The sequence below is a fragment of the Fundulus heteroclitus genome, chromosome 8 (assembly GCF_011125445.2).
Source record: "Fundulus heteroclitus isolate FHET01 chromosome 8, MU-UCD_Fhet_4.1, whole genome shotgun sequence".
Lineage (NCBI taxonomy): Eukaryota > Metazoa > Chordata > Actinopteri > Cyprinodontiformes > Fundulidae > Fundulus > Fundulus heteroclitus.
The window spans coordinates 4681671-4702928 of record NC_046368.1 but is presented as its reverse complement, the minus strand read 5'-3'; the positions used below and the strand labels follow the sequence as shown (position 1 = coordinate 4702928).

The following is a 21258-nucleotide window of genomic DNA, read 5'->3' as shown; positions in this document are numbered from 1 at the left end:
CAGGAGGATTGTAGAAAAAAAGTCTATTTAAACTGTAAAGGCTGCAGGCCTCTGGCCTAGTCAAAGTCTGATTAAATGCTGGGGTGGAACCTTAAAATCCAGACTTGGTGTACTTTCTTTTTACCAAGACGATGCTACCGCTCAGCTTCTGTTTATGTTCAACAGCATAAATTTAAAGTTCATATGTTGCTCCGACAGCCAGTTAACCTCAATAAATAAGAATAAATAGTTTTTCAACTTGCAACTGGAACATTCAGCTTCTCAGGCAGATTGAGCACAGAATGAAGCAGCGTAACTTTCAGTGTGGGTGTGTGTTGTGGGGGCGGGGGGGGGGGGGGCGTTCAGGCCAACAAACCCCCTTTATGTCGTCTGTGCACCTGTGTGAGCTGCTTTTTTTTTTATATGCCGTTCTCTCAGAGAAACACACAAGCCGGCTGTAATTTGCAGAAATAGGCCACTCGTTTTGTACCTGCAGGCTGTGCAAAACAGCGGCGCTAAAAAGTTTTTTTTTCCACCGAGCGGGGGCGGAACCAGGCCAGAACCGGGCCAGAACCGGGCCAGAACCGGGCCAGAACCGGGCCAGGGTCCTTTGGCTCAGTTCAAAACCTGCATCTGTTCTCAGCCCCGTTTACTCTGATACCCTGCAGGAAACCCCACAGCAAACAACTGCTGTTAATTAGTCTCCTAATTAGCAAAGAGACTCCACAGCAGACGGTTCTGGTCCAGTTTAAAGCAGAATCAGGTTCTACAACATTCCTGAGCTTTGAACATCTCCCAGAGCTCTGATCAGTCCAGGATTGTCCTAGTTAGATGAGTTTGTAGTTAATAAGGAGAATTTATTTTGAGAGCGGTGAGTTACAGGCAGGAGGAGAACCAGAGGAGGAACCGGTGACCCAACGTTTAAATACAAGGAGGACAGGGAGACAAAAGATCTGACAGAAACAAGCACAACTCATCAAATCTATAATGAGCAGAATAAATAATGACAGGAAACGAGAAGGAAGGAACAGAATCAGGAGACTAGAAATTAATGACAGATCAGAACACCTGGGGATCGTGACAAGGATGGACCTCCTGCAGACCTACCAGGACATGGACGTCCACCTGGACTGACAGGCTGGACCAGGAGAGCATTGATCAGAGAAGCAGGAGGACCGTGGTGGCTCTGGAGGAGCTGCAGAGACCCACAGCTCAGGTGGGAAGACAGCCGCTTACTGAAGCGCGCCGAGAAGAAAGCTAGAAGATCTGTTAGCTGTGAGCCATGAGGGAGACACAGCAGACATGTCAAAGACGACGTCCTGCTCACAGGACAGGACACTGAGACAATGTGTTTCCAGGTACTTCCAAGGTAATCCTGGAATGAATCATGAAGAACTCTCAAGGTGTGCAGAAACCTGACATCTTGCCACATGTAATACCGTCGTCTTCCACCAGAGGGCAGACGACAGGGATGGGGATCTGATGAGCAGGTATCAGTTTTCCTTTACAAGGTGGACCAAAAATCCAGCACTGTGCAGTTATAGAGTTAATTAAGGGATGTGTGTAGCGCCGTGTCGTGTCCTGGACACATCTGTGTGGCTCTGATTCCAGCTGCTGCCCACGCCGTGTGAATCTCTCCCAAACCCTACGATGGACTTTGAAAGAGTCAGAATTTAAAACACGACTTAACATTCCTCTGAAAGCAACAGTTACTCTAGTTGTTTATGATTTCCTACAACAGTTTTTCCTTCCACCTAACTTTCCCGTAATATGCATGGGAACAGAACTGCTTGAGCAATTAAATTTGTTTTGGCTGTAAAAAATAAGTTAATTTTTATAATTTTGATTTTGCTTGTTCGGGGGGGGGGTAAATAAATCTCATAAATAGGTTAATTATAAGTGGATAACTCTTTAATCCGTGTTATGCACCGTTTTCTCCCAAAAGTGTTTCCTTCCACTAAACTTTCCTCATATCCTTGGATATATGATGCTGTGAACGTCCAACTTATTCAGCAATGACCTTTTTTGTGGCTTACCGTCTCTGTGGAGGGAGACTGTCAGCTGGACATCTGTCAGCAATCCGTTAATATTTTAGGAAATAGCAAAACAGCTTATTTCTGTTTTTAAAGCCCTTTTTTTTACTGCTCATGTGTTTTTTCTTCTTTAAACCGGGTCCTGTTTTTTTAATTGGCAGTATAATTAAAAAAGTTGAAACATATCCCCGTGCGTACCGAATCCGTATATGAGTTTGAACCGAATTATTGAAATAAATGACATCTCTGATGATGGCGTAATTGATGGAGACGCACCTGTGTTTCTTTGCTAATTACAGTAAATGAAAGCAGCCAATCACCGCATCAAACAGCCAGTCAATCAAAGCAACAAATCTAGTTTTCTTTCTCCCGTGCACGAGTTGAGCTCTCAGAGTTTCTGGCCGCTCCTGCAGCCTCAGCAGCTGGGAGCTAGGTGGCCGCACACACGCATTTATCGCGCCCCGCCGAGGCAGCGCCAGACGCACATGGGCTCCGTCCTGCGCACCGGGGGATCTCCAGCAGCCGCAGCCGAGAGGAGGGCACTGCCAGCCGGCTTTGGAGCAGCGCTCAGCCCGCCTGGACTCTCCCACTGACACACACACACACACACACACTCACAGAGACACACTCACAGCGAGAAACACGCAGAGAGGAGGTGATTTTTTTCTTCCTCTTCCCCGAGCTGCGCTTCGCCTGGAAGAAGAAGAGCGAGTGGGGGGAAAAAACACGCGAAAACACTCCCCTCTTCTTTTTATTTCCTGTCAGTTTGTTTTATTTCCTGCTGCCAGAAACCAGGAACCGGGACTGAAGTGAGCTGCAGCTCCGAGGATGAAGCAAAACTAGATCTGCGATCGCGTCCCTGAGCTTGTTTTACTGGATTTATTCCGCTGTGGAGGAAAAAAGCGACCCGGTGCGCACCGAACCCCTCTCCTCTCCCTCTCCCTCTCCTCTCCTCTCCCCGCTGTCTCTCCATCGCTCAGCCTGTCCAGCTCTCCTCTATCTGTGCGCCTGTCCGTGTGTGCTGTGTCCATGTTTGTAGGTCCGTGTGATTTGGCTAAAATGCATCACCAGCAGCGGATGGCAGCGTTGGGGACGGACAAGGAGCTGAGCGACCTGCTGGATTTCAGCGCGGTAAGGAGACGCACCTTCTCCGCCTCGTTAACGCGCTGCTCAGCGACCACATTCCCTAATGTACTGATGCAGGATTTAGTCCAAGTCTTTTCACGTAAACTTCTGTGCTTTTGTTTTAGAGTAACTTGCAGAAACAAACTCTGTGCACATATTGTTTGAATTTAATTTTTTTCTGCCTGTGTGTGCGTGTGTGTGTGTGTGTGTGTGTGTGTGTGTGTGTGTGTGCAGACAATTGTGATGCTGCATCAGTAATTTTGTTGTCTTGTAGATGCCAAACAACGATTTGAAAATGTTCCCAACATCCATGGTAGTATATCTCATTTAAGTCCTTTTTTTCTTTCTCCCTGTTCATGTGTAGCATGATGATTATTCTGATTTCTGGCCATGAATGTTAACATTTAGTTAGTTTCTGCGCTCTGCAGCACAGAATAGAAATGCTCCAAGCTGGATTACGAACATGCATGACAAAAAAAAATATGTGAATTTGATGCATTTTCTGCAGCGAGGTGTTACATTTCCAAACTTTTTTAAAAAATATAATTGTTTCTTCTTTGCAATGAGCAGCTTGTTGTTTTTGAACTTGACGGACAGGAAATAGAGTCCCCCAGCTCTCTGCCATGTTTTGTTTCGTGCTCTCCCCCTCTGGGAGCAACTTTGGTCAGGAGGAGGGAAAATAGAAACTGAAACACCCTGAAATGCAATGCAGCTAGGGAGGGGAAGAAAATAAAAAACCAAGCTCAGATTAAAGCTGTTATGAAACGTCCGGATGCATCATGTGTGCTGATGGGGATGCAAAATAGAAACAGAAAAGGCTGGAAAGCATTTAAAGTGACTGCAAAGGGATTTTTAAATGCAGATTTTTAACATATTAAAAGTGCTTTAAAATACACATTTTCCTTTTTTTTTTTTTTTTTTTTTTTTAATTAGGCCTGCAGAAAAACAAAATAAGGGGGGGGGGGGTCTAAAATATTTTTGAAAAATTCAATTTTAATTTCTCAAATATTTGTATTATTTCAATCACTTATGGATTATTATCTTTTAAACAATTAACACTATTACACTTTTTTACAGTTAATTTAAATGTTTTTTCTTTTATTATTACTATTGTTATCATTATTGCTACAATTAATATTAATATTATAATTACGTTTTTGACAACTACAAATTATGTTTCAATGTTTTTTTTATTGTATTGTTTTCTTTTTACCACTAAAAGCAGTTGACAATTAAATAACCTTAAGCAAATATGAGAGTTCTACCTGAACACAATGTAAACACTTTTTTAAAAATTTATAAAAGTTCATGTGGACGTCTGATCTGAGATCCCTCTGCAGCCACACATAAATACAGCAGCTCAGGTCCCAATTAACAGGCCAATAAAAGTCTAATAAAATCACTGGAAACTCTTAACGGTGTGTCCACACATCCAGCTCACTGTAGGAAACTTAATACGGTCGTTTATTTATCCAATACTCCCACCTTTTCAATTATTTTTACAGGTATTCTCATGTATTAGCCAACTGCTTAAACAGTTTAAGCAGCTGTGTAAATAAACCCTTTTAGATTAATGAGTAATTTAAAAAAAAAACTCTTAATATTTACTATGCAAATATGTTAAATTGTAGTGCATAAAGGTTAGAGTTGCATATTTGCCTGGTTTTGTTAAATTTCAATCAGCCTGTGAAGCAGCCTCCATCGTCAGCGTGTTCAAACAAAGGAGGGCAGCAGCAGCTAAAACGCGCCTCCTCTCTGTAATTTATGCGATTATCCGTCCTGATGCCGCCACAAGTCGACACCAGCGGCTCAGAGCGGTTAGGCGGGCGTATCGATGGAGACGCTGATAATCCCGATTAGGATCTTCTGATCCCTAGAAACGTTTTCGCCTCAGTTTTTTTCCGCTGCAGCTGCTCAGAAGCCACCGCGGCGCCTCGGATGCACACTTTCCAAGGCCCAGCGTTCTGGCCGTCTGTGCTTCCTCCAGCAAAAATGTTGAGAAAAGCCCAGAAAGGCAGGGCTGCCCGCAGAAACACAGGCCTGATGCTATCTGTCAGGGTCAGATGCGTTGTCTCTGATTGGTCCAGCTCTCCTCGCTGCACAGCTTTACAGTAGCTGCGAGGACTCGGCGCTATCCTCCGCTGTAACACGGCTTTTATTGTTGCTGTCAATGTCTAGCGCAGGTGGTGGCTATAGGTGTGATGGTTATCTGCAATGTCTCAGTCAGATATGAATCGCTTCACTCCAAAATGAACCGTCACACGTTTTTGATATTTCACGGCTACTGAAGGGAATGATCGGTTTTCTTAAAGTCATTGTGGTGCTGTCGCTTTTGTGTTTGATGATGAGGACTGGGTGCTAAATTAAAAAATGTGACCAAGGCAACAAGAAGAAAACCATCCGTCATAAATCTGCTTACTTGTTTTAAAATCTGCGATTATAAAGGTCTCCATTTCTGTAAACCTTGTGACTTTTTTGACCTGGAGAGACAGGGACAGTTTATCAATCTCCAGTCCTGGGTCTCCTTCAACGCACCTGAACCAAACAAATAGTTTAGAGATAATTTAGCCATTTAATTCTGTCGCTCTGGACCAGGGACACAGCTAACATCTGTAGGATCCTACCTTAGATGTTTTATTTAAAAAAAAAAAAGTATATTCATCAGTGTAGACAACTATTAAAACTTAACCTTGACTTTGTTAAGATAATGACCCAAGACAAACAGCTTCACCTCTAAACCAGTTGTTGCCAAACTTTCCAGCTCCTGACCTACAGAATGAGCGTGGAAGAGACTCTGGGACTGGAACCATTGATTGAATATAAAAAGATTTCTACCCAGGCAGTTAAACAATGACTGCCAATAAATGCTTGTTTCTCTAAGTTCAGTTTTTCTTAATTTTCTGTAGTTAATTTCTCAGGAAGACCTCAGACTTGTTGATTTGTGATCCAGACACTGTTCCAGATAGAAAAAGGACTTTTTTACACCTTAAATCTGTTAGAGACTCTTTGGACTGGATTGAAGTCTCGGTCTTTGGCTCTTTGGTTTTCTTACCATAAAATTAGTCTTCTTCAAACTTGGGACCTTACCCATTCCAGTGAGGAACTTGCATCATGCATATGTAGAACCTGGACCTGTTTTACCAAACCAGGCCTGACTGAGATATTTACCTCTGAGCGTGAGCGCTGCAGACGTAAGACCTGACCCTGAAATGGAACATGTCTTAACCTCGTAGTCTTGGCTGGTTCCTTACTTAAGGATCATAACACGGAGACCTTCATAAAGCAGGTTCTTGCTGTGTTTGGTACATGGAGATGCAGTTTTGTCTTCCTGGATGTACATTTGTAAGCTTGAGGCCTCTTCTAAATGTTTGACTCTGCATAATTAAGTGTCAATGTTGGACTCAGGTTCTTTCCTAATCCTAAAACCTGACTACCTTTTTTTTTTTTTTTTACTTTGGATTTGACTTTAAATGAGTCTACCGCTGCTGGACTTGTTACATGTGATTCAAGACCTGGGTCATGGAACAGCATTTAATTTGGACTTGTAGAAATCACGTTACTTAACTTGGTCTCACTTCTGGGGACTTGACTTGGATAAAACAATCTCTCCATCTGATCTTTGCCCTTTTATACATGATCTATTCTTTATCTTGGACTTGCTCACCATACCGTACGTCTTTGTGGAAAGACCTGGACATTGGACAGTATCTGGGCCCTGGACGTACCTGTCGGTCTTTATTTGGGACTTAATTGCATTTATCTAAGATTATCTGTAGCTTTGGTGGGTTTAGACCTTTGAGTCTATAATTTTCAACTTGTTGGCCTAGATAGGTGTCGTAACTCTAAAGTTACCAATCTTGACTGCAGAATGAGTCTGGATGAGTTGGTATTGATGTATACTAAGTTTTAGGCTCAGTAATTAAATGCTGGTCATGATTTAAGTTTTAAAATATTTGTTTTTGGGCATTACCTGCATCTTTTTTTTTCTGTACATTTAAACTTAAGGTTTTATTAATGGGCTTGCTTTGTACAGATGCTGCTTCAGGGCTCTGGAACTGCTTCTAGAACTCAATGTTTGACTTTTTGGACTCACTCACCATGTTTTTGGACATGTTGGACTAGACAGGGGAGATTACTAAGATGTTGTGGATCTTGACTAAAGATTTTATTCCAGATAAGTTCATCATATTGGTCTTACTGCACGTAGACCAATATTTAGGGCGTTATTCTTGGTTTCCAAATCTTTATTATTATTATTTTTTTTTTGGGACTGCCCTGCCTTACTTTGGACTTACTTTCGCTTGTTGGGCCAGACATGGCACCTTAACTTACCTTTCTTTAGTGGGGATCACACTCTTGATATGTTGTTTTTGAAATATATACCCTGGAATAATGTATTGGTCTTGAAATTGGGACTTGATGTTTAACTTATAAAACATTTCCTGCTCTTTGCCATAGACTTGCCCAGCATCGCGTAGGACCTGTCTGACCATTTTGACTCTGGATAAATCCCTGTTGCTGTTGTAGTCTATGTGGCCCAGATCTACCTGTTGGTGTTGAGATAGGATTTGATCCTTAATTTCTTTGACGTTACCCGTGATTATGTTGGACTAACATTAATTTCCGATTTATTGGACTAGAAAGGTCCAGTAAACTTGGATGTTGCTAATCTCGAAAAAGGATTTGTTTTCTTGATATTAGACTTGCTAAATGCAGTTCCGGGGCCATGGAGTTGCTTATCAACCTTGGTTTTACCGGTACTACACTTAAGGCTTATTGTGGGAATTGTGCGAGACTTGGATTTGTTGTCTTTCATGCTTCAATGGAATGACCCATTAGTCATAAATCAGGATTTCTGATGTTTGCCTTCAAAAACGTTACTTGTTCCTGATCTGTGACATAACTATACTATATGTGGACTTATTGAAATGGAAGCAAGACCTGGTCCATGGTTGTGACCATCTTGGTTTAGGACTTGACTCTGGCTAAATCACAGTCAACGTAGCACCTCTTACATGGAGATGCGATTTTTTTTTTTTTTTTTTTTTTTTTTTTTTTTTTTTTTTTTTTTTTTTTTTTTTTTTTGGGTCCCTGGAACTGCATGTTTTGGGATTTAGGACTTGATATTTGACGACTTGGATTCAGAGGATCTTATCTTTTGAGTTGTTAGACTGGACCTGAGGGATAATATTAGTCTGACTTTAAATTTCAGGTTAGACTCAAACTGAGCATTCTTGACTTGGTGCTTATTTGCAATTTAAAACAAGCTTGTAGCTGTTATTATTTAATTTACTTGCATTTCTGAAACTAAACACGTATTAAAGGGATGGTGCTTGATTATCAAAACGAGAAATATTCTTGGAATTAGAAAAAGCTTCATGGTACCCAGTCCAAGTCATTAAACAAAAACAAAACTCCAATTACAAAACTTTAAAAATCAAAGAAAAGGCAGTAAAGTTAATAAAACCATGGCTGTGTGTCAAATAGCGGCATTTTGGAAGGAAGCCTTTCATGCCACAGTGTAGTGATGTAACTGTAGAGATGTTTCTGGCTGTTTGCAGCGTCAGTGCTCTCAGAGGTAATGTGTTCTGTGTTTGTCTTGTAGATGTTTTCCCCTCCTGTTAGCAGTGGAAAGAACGGACCCACCTCCCTGGGGAGCGGACATTTCTCCGGCTCAAGTACGTCACTAACCAGCTCCCTTCTTCCCCGTCGCTGTCTTGCTCTTCTTCTACTTCCTCTTAATCCTTTCTTTTTCCTCCACCCCCTCTGAGCCTCCTCCTCCTCCTCCTCGACCTTCCCCTACACCTGCTCGCTGCTGGCTGTTTGAAAATTCCTGCCATGGTTGCGATGTTCTGCACATGCAGTTTTGGCTTTGCTACTGTCTTTTTTTTAACAGGACCTCACATATGTTTCAGATGTTCTTTTGAATAGTCTAGTTGTGTGGGCCTTATTTTCTTTTTAAAAGTTGAGGTGCTTGCTTTTATTGTATGATACATTTATACGCAAGAAGTCTTGGAAATAGTTGTACAGAGCTAATTCTTTTAAAGTGACCTGAAGATTGGACAGTTTGTGTTCAAACTGACTTCATGCTGATTATGCAGCAGATATTTAGTCAAATTTCCAAGGCTGACTAAGATCCCAAGGTGTTTATATGGTCTTTTTTTTTTTTTTTCTGCTGTAGTGCAAAAAGTTTGTTATTGAGCTGCTCTTGTTCATTCCTGAAGGAGACTTCCTGTTTTTCTGATATGCTGCTCTTATCCTTTCCTGCCTGTGTGTGTTGCTGAGATTTGTGACTGTACATAACACCGCCGATTACCTGCATTGTTTCGGGTCAAAAACAGTGGAATACGTTGCAGTCAATGTAAAATCACAGCATATACACTCATATACACTCATTTAAATTTTTCTGCTGCCCAATCAACGCCAGTATACTGACCAATGCAATTTCTTACATATGTACATGAGTAGGTTAAAAAAATGGCTTGCAAGAGTAACTGTAAGACTATGGATGTGGTTGTTGGTTCTTTGTGTTTTTATTATAAGCCATTGTTGTGCCTCAACCAGTGCTAATCGAGGTTCCAGCTCTCGTAACACTGAAAAGTTTGGGATCCACTGATCAGAGGAAGCCTTGAAACTCTGTTTGTTGTTTCGCTGGATTCACTCTTAGTTGATACAGAAATGGCACTAAGGAAGCATTAACCTTTTACCCATTTTCCTGATTTGTTATGAACATGAGTTAATTATGTTGTTGTTGTTGTTATTGTTATTATTATTTTATTATTATTATTATTATTATCAAAGCTCTATATTAGCTTATTCAGTTCATGGAGTCTAACCCAACTTAGAAAGGGGAACTGATGACAGAGCTTAGGCTAACCGTTAGCTTGAGCTAATCAGAGAGCTTGCTAATAGCTAGGTTGGTAGAAATGCAGGAGAATGCTGTTGCAAGCTTTTAAGTGTTATTGTTATTCTTTCTCTAACTGTATTTGAATTTATTTAGAGTTAAACTGCTTAACTTCTGACTCACTGTAAGAACAACTTGAGGTGTTGCACTGTGTGGCGTTAGGCTAAGCTAGGAGGTTCAGATGAGGCCTGTAGCTAGTAGCGTTAGCATCAGAAAGTAGCGTGTTGAAAATGCAGCTGTATTAGCTGTGTTCTAAAGTTTGTTTCTTTGTTTTGTTTTTGCACAGCTCTCTGAATTTCCCACCACTGCTTTCTTTGCTGGGCCTTTCTTTTTCAATTTTTTGCCAATTTGCTGTAAATTTGCTGCTGTGTTTGGGATGGTTGTCCTGTTGAAGGCTTCATCTGTCTGACATAAACAGTAGCATGGGCTGATATTTGGCTGTTGAATACTCTGGGACGCTGAGGAGTTCATGTTAAGTGACTGCAAGCCTGAATTATCCCCTCTCCACCACCATGCTTCACAGTTAATAAAATGTTTTCTGTCCTTCTGGGTTCCCTTTGAAAATAATCTTTTACTCGCCTGATTGATGATCTTGAAACTGTGGGACCAGGGACCCTTCCCAGATGGATGGGCAGCAACATCTGGTTCTCTGTTATTGCTTTTATAGAGGTTCTCCCGTTTACCGATGACATACTTTAGTATACGTTCAACCCAGTGACTGCTTGGCCTCCAGCTCCTGTGTGGATCAAATCACCAACCTTCCACCACCATGCTTTGCAGTCAGCTAATATGTTGGGTTTGGTTTATTTTTTTACCTTCACTGCAAAAGCAGAACTAAAAATGAGTAAATTTTCCTTAACATTAGTGTTTTTGTCTTTGATTTGAGCAGATAAATAAGATATTCTGCCAATGGAATAAGGTTCTTGCACTTAAAATAGGAAGAACTCATCTCTATCGTCTTATTTCAAGTTCAGGATGTCTAAATTATCTTATTTTAGGGGTCAATTTACTCATTCCATTGGCAGATAATCTTATTTACCTGCTCAAATCAAGGACAAAAACACTACTTTTAAGAACATTTCACTTATTTTTAGATCCGTTTTTGAAGTGTTTAACCTGCTACCTGAGGCCTGTAGAGTCTGAGGTAGAGCTTTTGGTCCTTTCTCTGAGCTTCTCGCTCTGACCTTGGTCTGTACCTGTTGGGATCCATGGGCAACAGCTAAAGTCATTGCTGATGTCTTTCCATCTTTTGCATTGTGGCTTGGCTACATTCCCTTGTCAATTCAGTGAAATTATAATGCTTACATTAGTTCCCATGTTAGAAATTGGTTCAGTAATATTTTGACCATGTCTTAAGTTGAATCAGTCAAATCTTGGAGGATAAGTAATAAATCTGCAACATATTGTCGATGATTCCAGAATTAATCAACAAACACAGCACATCCTGCTCCGGTTATTTTATTTAATGTACTGTATTTAAATGTGTTTTTGCGATCAGGAATCATAAAATTCTTCATTAGACAACATTTCCACCTCTGTCCATCAGACCATGAGTACGCTTCCTGTTTAGCAGCTCACCAGAAAAGCTTCAGGTTGTTTAATTCGCTCCGACTCACGAGATCTGCCTCTAATCGACGCTCGGAAGCCATTTTGTTACTTGGCTGGGAAACAGAGGGATGGCGAGGTATCGCCTTTGTTTACTGCTCCGTTGTGTGGTTGTTGTTGTTTGTGCTCCGCGGTTTCGGAGAGGTTGTTTGCTCCCATGCCGTGCATGCAAATCTGAGGGAGGACGACAAATTTACGGATTTGGCATCTCTCGCACACTCGGTATTGTGAAATTCAGCAGCGGCTGTTGGGCCTGAGATTTGCCGCCTCGATATGCATCCTCATTCTGGGAATGTTCTTTTTTTATTTTGAGTCACAAAGTTGCGCCGCACAAACACATGTGCAGTCCTCTCCTTAGACAAATCGCGGCCTGTGTTTCCCGCGCACACATGTACAATATGACCCAGCCAGCACACACGCTCTGCCCACCCCCGCTGTGGCTTTCTGCAGGCCTCGGCATTTTGATGAGCCTGCTGCTGTTTGTGAATGCACCTAATTAGAGCCCTATAGGCTTACACAACCACCAGGCAGAGGTTGCCAAACACCGGGGCGAGGCCCGGGGCTGGGACGGGCCCAGAACAAACAGGGTCCTTTTCATATGTCAGCCTTGGTTTTGGTTTTTGCATCGTCTCAACTTCAGCGGTTTATCTCTGTTTATACACGTGGGGTCTCGTTTTCAGGCCGCGACGTTTTGAGCAACAGCATCTGAATTAAATATCTGCCAGACCTAATATTTTTAGACACCAGAGATCTTTAGTTTGAAAATGTAGCTTTCTTACTTGGAGCCAGTGGTTGTTGGAGGTGGCACTGTGTAAATCTGCATTTCAGTTTACCAGCTTTGGATCAGACTCAATTAGTGGGACGACAACCAGCCAACATTTAATATATGGACCCTGTATGGGTGTAAAAATGTGGCGTCCATTTTTTAGCCTGATGGACTCCATATGAGTCAGGATTGGCCCCATTTTTAGGAAACAGGGTTAAAAAAAGGGCCCAAATTTTTGCCCAGTTAGACCCCATTTAGATAGAAAGTGAGACGTCTTTGGGTTGGAAATGGACTAAAAAATGAGCCCCAGATGTGTTTAAAAAGGCGTTGCTATTTGAAGCAACGGTTAGTTTTCAGGATTTTGACTTGCAAGATAAAAATAAAATACAAAGATTGAGTTTCTCAGGTCCAGTTTGGATCAGACGGCCTGTAGAACACCGGGCTGTGGGCTGAAAACAAGCCGCCATCATAGACCCTCCACCACCGTGGTTGGTGTAAAATGTTTGCACCAATGTGATCTGCAGGGTTTCTTCCAGACATGCGCTTTATGATCAGAAGACTGGTCCTTCCGCTCTGCTGACCTCAGTCCTGCCGCCATCTTGGTTCTAGAGAACAGAGGCTTTCTCCTTCAACCCTTCAAGCAGCCAGACTGGTCTAGGGTATTGACCTTTGACCTTTAACCTGCTAACTGAGGCCTGTAGAGTCTGAGGTGGAGCTCTTGGGTTTCTGGTCATTTGGATTGAACTTGCTGGACGTCCATCCTGAGAAGGCTGGCAGCTGCTGAGATGTTCTCCTCCTGGGAATCATCATCTTCCTCCCTGCAGGATGATGGACCTCAGATGGTTTGGAGGTGACCTTTGACCCTCACGGACTGATCAGCAAGGCTTCTCTAAGGTTATTGCTGAGGCCTTTCGACTTTGGCATCGGGTTAACTCACACCTGCATGGCTCAGAGATGCATGTTGGTTTTACCATTTTGTTTAAAACAAAATGGGATTTCTCATTTTGTATACTTGACGATTAATGTGATTAATTGATGTTTTGATCTGATCAGCGTAATATAATTTGTACTATATCCTGACACAAATGACAAAACTAAATGGGTGTAGAGGTTGTACTTTTTATTTTTTTTTATTATTTTTTTTTTACTCTGTATTTGGTTGGTTATGGAATGTAATAAAAATAATTCCTGACTTTTTCGGGGCCTGTTTCCAACCTGCCAATGCTCCGAATTTTTTGCTTTTGCTTTAATCTGACAGAAACCTCAGCTGTCAGTTACTTTACAGAAATATGCATGTTGTTGCTTAAAACATTTAAATTACCTCCCACAAAAAGCTGAATGTAAATTATGGAAGAGGTCTTTGGGACTGCATCTGGCACAGGCTATTAAATTAAATGAACAGAAAACGTTTTTCTTTGTTTAAAAAAAAAAAAAAATGGAGCATTTTGAACAGAGAAGACAAAGATATCTTTTAAACATTTGATTCAAGCACAAAGAGCGACTTCTTTCCTGAGCGTTTGGGCCGTGACGGGACTGGATCCCCCGCTCTGGGTGAATTAACGCTCTCTGCCATGTGAGCTCCTTCAACTCGAGCCAGAAATTCACCTTAATGCACAAAAAGCAGCCAAACATAAACGGCGTTCACGGCGGCGGCGGCTGGCGTGCGCAGCTCACGGTCATCACCAACCAGGAAGTGGATTAGGCGTTTTAATTATTGAGAGATTTCGCCGTCGTCGTTGTTTATTTTGGGATCATCCCTGGAAAGATAAAGCGGGCTTGAAACTCTGCGTCCCTGTGCGCGCGCCTTTCTAATCTCCTGGATGAAGCTGTGCAGAGAGCGGCTTCACTCTGCCCGTCACAGCCGCCGCCGCCATCGCCGCCGCCGCTCCTCCTCTTCGGGGCCCGGCCGCTTTCACCGTGAAGCAGAAGAAGCACCTAAAGGGCGGTGCTATAGATCTGAGGTGACACGATCCCAGGGCAAGAAATGAGAAGAAAAGTGTGAAAAGAGACGTGGGAAAATGAATTGAGGAATAAAAAATGAAAAGAGAGGAGAAATTATCCGTCCTGGCTGTAGTTTCTGTCCATAAGAGCTCAGCTAGAGGAAAAGAAACTGATTATGTTGATAACGCTGTAGGTATGTTGGCGTCCAACGTCCGTCCATCTAACCATCTGTCCGTCTGTTCATCCAATCATTTATCCATCACTCCCTCCGTTTATTGATTTATCCATCCATCCACCTACATCTGCAGGCCTTTTTATGGTCCCTTTGAGCTGTGAGCATCCTTCTTTCTCCTCCATTTCAGTCCGATTGGACAGGGAGCCTCTGTGAACGCGTGCTTTTTCTAGTTTTGCTGCAGATTTTGAGTTGGATTTAGCTCTGGGCTTTGACTAGGCCATTTTAATCCATTCTATAATCTCTCTAGCCTGCGTGTTGTGGCTGGTTCTTCTGCTGGAAGGTGACCCTCCACCTGAGGCTCAGGTCTTCTGCAGGTTTCCCTCCGTTGTTGTCCTGGATTTAGCTCCATCCATCAACCCTGACCGTCTTCCCGATCCCACAGTATGATGCTGCCACCGCCATGTTTCCCACTGGAGATTGTTCCTGCCAGGCAAGGTGCTTTGCCCGTAGATACCCTTTTGATCTCATGTGATCAGATCATGTTCCTCCACGTGTTTTGTGTCTCCTACACCGCAAATTGAAAACAGGACTCTTTATGGTCTGACATAAATCTGACATAAATCTAAATTTAGGGAATGCACGGCTAATATTTGTCCTGTTAATAGATTCTCCCATTTAAGCTCTGCAGCTCCTCCAGAGCCACCATGGTCCTCCTGATTCTCTGATCAATGCTCTCCTGGTCCAGCCTGTCAGTCCAGGTGGACGTCCATGTCCTGCTAGGTCTGCAGGTGGTCCATCCTCTCTGCAGGTCCACATGATGATCAGAACTCTGGGATGTTGTTGTAGAACCTGATCCTGCTGTAAACTGGACCAGGACGTCCTTCCTGACCCGTCTGCTGGGTTCCTTGGTCTCCATAATGTTGGTCTGATGTTCTCTAGAGAACACAGCTGAGCGGACCCTGCTAATTGGAGGACTCCTGAAGGTTTAGGGGTCAGATGAAGCAGGAACTGAATACATGTGCTCACCTTTTTTAGATTTAAATTCATAAAAATGTCTGAAAGTAATGTTTCCTTCCATTCTCCTACAATAACTCCTCCACTGTGAGTTCGTCTTTTCCATAAACTCCTCCTCCATCAGCTGTGCTCCAAAGTTACATAAACTTCTTCAGATGTCTAACCTCAGACGCCGTGGGAGCTTTTTCCCGCGTAGCCGCCATGTTTGACCAGCCCGGTTAACGTCTTAACGACGAACCAAACCTGCGTCGGCTGCTTGAGTCTTTAATTGAGGCCAGAAAGCGATGCAGCGGTGTGGCAAAGAGGATTAAATAGCTGTGTTTCCACTTTGACAGCACAAACAATGCTCTTTCTCCCGCACATTCACAGCGTTGGAGTTTTTATTATTTTCCTTGAATTTATTAATGGTTAAAAATATCCTTTTTTCCTTTCAGTCGATTTTGAAAGTATTTCCAAACCAGAAAAGCCTTACGCTGTTTTTGTTCTATTTTGGTTTTTCTTTTTTTTTTCCCTCTTTCTTGTCAAAGCCCAAGACAAACGGAGGAGCACATCATCGCCGGAGCCTCTGCCAGCGAGCTTCACGCATTAGCAGAGAAATTTGGGCGAGGGCAGATACAGCCCCGATGGCGTGCCTGATTTTTGTTCCTCTAATTGGCATAGCTTATTAAGTCACAGTTCGCAGCGGAGCAAAAAGGGGGTTGCTTTAATAATATCCCCTCTCCCGTTTGATTTGATGCACTTGTTCTGAGACAGATAACGCGCTTCATGGCGGCGAGCGACGCCCCCACCGCCACCCTCTTGTCTTTATTCAGTCAAATGTGCCTCCGTTCCGCCCGTCACTCAAAGCCGCCCCGACTGATGGCGTTCAGAATAGAGACGGAGAGCAGCAGTCAGTAGCTTTAAAGCCTCACCCTCCCACCTCTCCTCTGCCTCTGAGCCTGCTAAATTGTCTCGTTTTCCCCGGCATGGCGATGCAGAACGACTCACAAAAACACCCAACCATGCTCTTAATTGTGCTGCGGATTAGGGATTAATAGGCGTTTTTAGCTATAATGGCAAATATTATTAGCCCCATTTGCTTTTCTAATGCTAATAATGACTTTACTAATAATGGTAGTGATTTCAAGGTTAGCGCCTGTGAGTGCTCGGCTTGGATTTGTGCTTTTTTCTTCCTTTTCTCTGCTGCCTCTCAAAGCTCAGGAGATTGACGTGCCGCTTGCTTCGACGGGCCGGCTCGCTACCGAGTCGGAGCTCCATATGTTTTCCCCAAAGATGCAGCCCGGAGGTGCTGAGCTGGGCTGAGCTCTTAACTTTGGCTTCCTTCACTTTGGGCTCTGAGAATTGTGTAAAATCAGGTCAAACCAGCATTATAAATCTGCTTTAGTTTATTTAATGTTAGGGTTTTTTTTTGTTTTTTTTTTTGTCATCCACGCAAAACTGGAGTTAAAAATCTGAATCATTAATCAAGGTTGTGTTTTTTTTGTTGTTGTTTTTTCTGGATAAAATGGATTATCACAATTTTACCATACAAGAATAGTTAAAATAATTTGGATATCATTTTAAATGTTTAATATTTTATGTCCTCTATTCAGAAAGTGAAACCTTTTTTTTTTTATCACACATAGAACAATATTTTTAAGCCGTAATTTCTTGTAATTTTGATGATTCTGGTTTACGGAGAATGAAAACCCAAAACTCTGAAAATTACTATATATATATATATATATATATATATATATATATACACACACATACATGTGTGTATACTCTGAAACTTGTTTAGATAAGTTGGATCCCTAAACCCTAATAGTGAACCACTGACAGCAAACGCAATTTTTTTTAATTCAATTCAATTTTATTTATATAGCGCCAATTCATGAAACATGTCATCTCGAGGCACCTTACAAAGTCAAAATCAGTCAGATTATACAGATTGGGTCAGATTATACAGATTGGTCAAAAATGTCCTATATAAGGGAACCCAGTTGATTGCTTCAAAGTCCCGACAAGCAGCATTCACTCCTGGGGAACCGTAGAGCCACAGGAAGAGTCATCTGCATTGTACATGGCTTTGCTGCAATCCCTCATACTGAGCAAGCATGAAGCGACAGTGGGAAGAAAAACTCCCCATTAACGGGGAGGAAAACCTCCAGCAGAACCGGGCTCAGTATGAACGGTCATCTGCCTCGACCGACTGGGGTTACAGAAGACAGAACAGAGACACAACAAGAGAAACAAAAAAGCACAGAAGCACACATTGATCTAGTAATCTGTTCTACATTAGATGGTAGTAGCGGGTGAGCCGTCTTCTCTGGATGATGTCACAGTTAACAGAACGCCAGACCAGGTGTACCTACTATGAAGAGAAAAGAGAGAGAACAGAAAGTTAAAAGCTGAAATGACGACAGTCATTTCAATGTAATGCAATGCAAAACTGGAGAACAGTATAAATCAGCAGAGTGAGAGAAATAGACCCTGATGTCCTCCAGCAGCCTAAGCCTATAGCAGCATAACTATAGAGGTAGCTCAGAGTAACATGAGCCACTCTAACTATAAGCTTTGTCAAAAAGGAAAGTTTTAAGATTAGTCTTAAAAATAGACGGGGTGTCTGCCTCACGGAGCAAAACTGGGAGTTGGTTCCCAACGCACAATTTGATTTGCTTTGGTTGAATCTACAAACAATAGTTTTGCATCAGAAGACATTTTAGCTGCTTTATCAGCTGAAATCTTGGCATACAGTAACATACAGAAATGTTAATTTAAGCCGTTATTCCAGTCGTGTTGCAGCTAGATTCCAAATTAACGCTGAGCCGCTGTTGCCCCGTCGTTTATGGTTTCATGATCCTTCTTGGACTTCCTTCCTGGACATTTGATGGGAGCGTAGGTGGAGCATCCAGCAGCTTGCAGAACCACCTTTAGCTCAGTGGGTTTCTGTCTGACTGCATCGTCGCTCATGTCATCATGGAGGAATCTTGGTCCACTCTTTTTTTCCAACGTTGCTTCACTCCATTGAGGTTTAAACACATTTGTTTCAGCTCTACATCTCACCACAGCGTATCAATCAGATTGATGTCTGGTCTTTGACTAGGCCGTGCTTTAGGAGTTTATGGTCGACTGAATGGTTCCCATGTCAAGTCCATAACAACTCCGCCTCCTGACATGATGCCGAGCTTCTCTACTTTGGTCTTATCTGTCTTAAGGACATTGCTCCAGAGGCTGTGTTCTTCACCCAGATGCAGTTTTACAAGCCTAATTTGTGCTGCCATGTTATTTTTAATTCAATCAACTTAAATTCTTTTATATAGCGCCAATTCTTGAAACACGTCATCTCAAGGTTCTTTCCAAAGTCAGACTCCATCAGATCCTCCAGGTTGGTGAGAAAGTTTCCTCTCTAAGGAAACCCAGCAGGTTGCATCAAGTCTCTCCAAGCAGCATTCACTCCTCCTGAAAGAGCGTAGAGCCACAGTGGACAGTCGTCTGCATTGTTGATGGCTTTGCAGCAATCCCTCATACTGAGCATGCATGAAGCGACAGTGGAGAGGAAAACTCCCCTTTAACAGGGAGGAGAACCTCCAGCAGAACCAGAACCAGGTAACCACTGGGGCTTAGAGAATGTCTGGATAATCTTCTTCTCTGTAGAACGATCATGACACTGGTCATGGTCAGTCAATGAGAACATTTGATCAGCTGGACCAGGCTACTAGTTTCTATCTAAATCCTGCAGAACCAGTAAGGGTGTACTTTCTCCTCCATCGACTGTACGTGAAGCTTCTTGTTTCCCGAGGCAGTTTCCCATCTGTATATTTCTCTTTACACCTCATGACAGATTTCAGGAGACAAACACAGATGATTAACTTATTTCCTGACTTCTTCTGCTCCATAATCAAATTTCCCTTCATTCATTAGGCCTGATTTATTATCCGAAATACCTGAAAAACTTAATGACATCACCCCCGTAACGTGTTGTTTGGGGCTGATTGGGGAGAAGGCAAACATCCCGGCTGCCGCTAGCATCCACGGAGGCGCTGCTCACAGTGAGAGTGGCTCCAGCTCTTGTTGAGTTATTAGTTACATTCACAGGTGTCTTTTCTTTTGCTGCTCCCTCACACAATCTGCTCGTTTCCTCTCCTCCACTCAGCCTCACCTCCACCCATTACGGTGATCACGGTTTCAGCTCGGATCCTTTTTGGTGGAGCCTTGCGTCTCCGGCTCTCCTCGCCGCCGGCTGAGCATCTTCTCTCCCCCCCCCTCCCAATCTCACTCCGCGGTCGGTCCGTGACGTTGGCGAGTTGCCGTGCCCGTTTTTCGGCTGCCGGTTCCCACACCTGTTCGCTTGTGCCGGTGCCGACGCCATGGAGCCTAATTACCCGGTCCTTAAAAAATAAAGAGACAGGGAACGTCAAACCCGCCTGCCTGGCAATTACAGCGAGGCTCAACACCTCTCTGCAACAAACACCACTCCAATTAGAGGCAGCAGACTTATTCTGGGAGGCGACGGCGGCGCGAGCGAATGCATGTGTGTGTTTATGCTTGTAAGTGCAAGAGGGCGACATGCTAAATTGTTTTGGGAGCTTAATGTCAGCATCCAAACTTGTGTGTTTTGGGTTTAGACGTCGGGTTAAAATGTGTGTTTGTGTGAGGCCTGGAGAGGTGCTTCGCTGGGGAAAAAAAAAAATGCAGAGATGATTTGAGAAAGAGAAGCTTTGGAAAAACCGAAATCTGACCACCCACCTCTTCATCTTCTTCTTTGCTTCTTCATCCTCCCTGCCAACCCACCTCCTCGGCCTTTTAATCTGCCACACCTCGCTGCCTGGTTTATTTCTTTCCTTCGCCAGATAATTTAAGCTGTATCTCATTTAATTAATTACAAAAAAATTGGAAAACGTGTTAAGTTGTCAGTGTCCTAAACAATAAATGCACCAATGCACGGCATGGTGGTCAACAGCCAAGCCTGCTTTAATAGGAGTCTTCAACTATACAGGGTTTAGGCCAAGCCGCTCCGTCTGCCACAGCTCTTCCTTCCACTAAACTTTCCAATGATAAAACATGAATAATGCGCTCTGTGAACAACCAGCACCTATAGCAATGATCTATTTTGGCTTCTCTTCCTTGTGGATGGAGTCAGTGAATGTCTGCTGGACAACTAGGAGGTCCAGCAGAATTTTTAATTTTTTTTATTTATTTTTATTTATTTCTAAAGTAATAGAAATAAACAACAACAATGTATCCCTTTGTTTGGGTAATAAATGATTATGATTTTTAATTTTCTTTATCAAATTAACCTTTCAATGATAATCTCATTTAGTAAGATTCTAATCGAAAGCCAGTGACCCAAAACAAGCAAAGTTAAAGTCCTGCAGATGACAAATCATGGACTAAAGCAACTAGTTTGGCTTTATACCAGCGATTTCTAACCTTTCCAATCCAAAAAGCCATTTTTGCCCTCCGTCCAGCTAAACAAAACTTGTTTAGAGCCAGTAAGGCTACCTGACCTTTTACAAAACTAATATTTTTTGATAAATATCTTCTACAGGAAATTTGTTGTCATTTTTAATGTAATCACCATTTTATTTCTATTTTAAGGTTTTAAGATGAGCAAAAACAGAAAACCTTTGTAAAAAGAGATTGAATACATTTTCTTCTATAGGATGTTGACGTAAAAAGACAGTTTTCCACCTTTTAATTGAAAGTATTTTTATCCAAAAGCATTGAGAGA

At 42.5% G+C, this 21258-nt stretch overlaps 1 protein-coding gene across 6 annotated transcripts in view; it reads left to right on the top strand.

Annotated features, from left to right (window-relative positions):
- Positions 1-2747: 2747 nt before the first annotated feature.
- The window catches only part of LOC105938970 (transcription factor 4), a 302561-nt gene continuing 284050 nt past the window's right edge, over positions 2748-21258 (top strand). For 2 of the 6 annotated variants that reach the window (XM_036139972.1, XM_036139975.1), the window contains exons 1-3: positions 2748-3143; positions 3412-3450; positions 8743-8815. In XM_036139972.1, coding sequence (XP_035995865.1) covers positions 3042-3143; positions 3412-3450; positions 8743-8815 — 214 coding nt within the window. In that variant the 5' untranslated portion in view covers positions 2748-3041. Of the gene's footprint in view, positions 3144-3371; positions 3451-8742; positions 8816-21258 lie in introns of all 6 variants that reach the window. The other 4 variants (XM_036139973.1, XM_036139976.1, XM_036139974.1 and 1 more) reach the window with 3 other exon arrangements.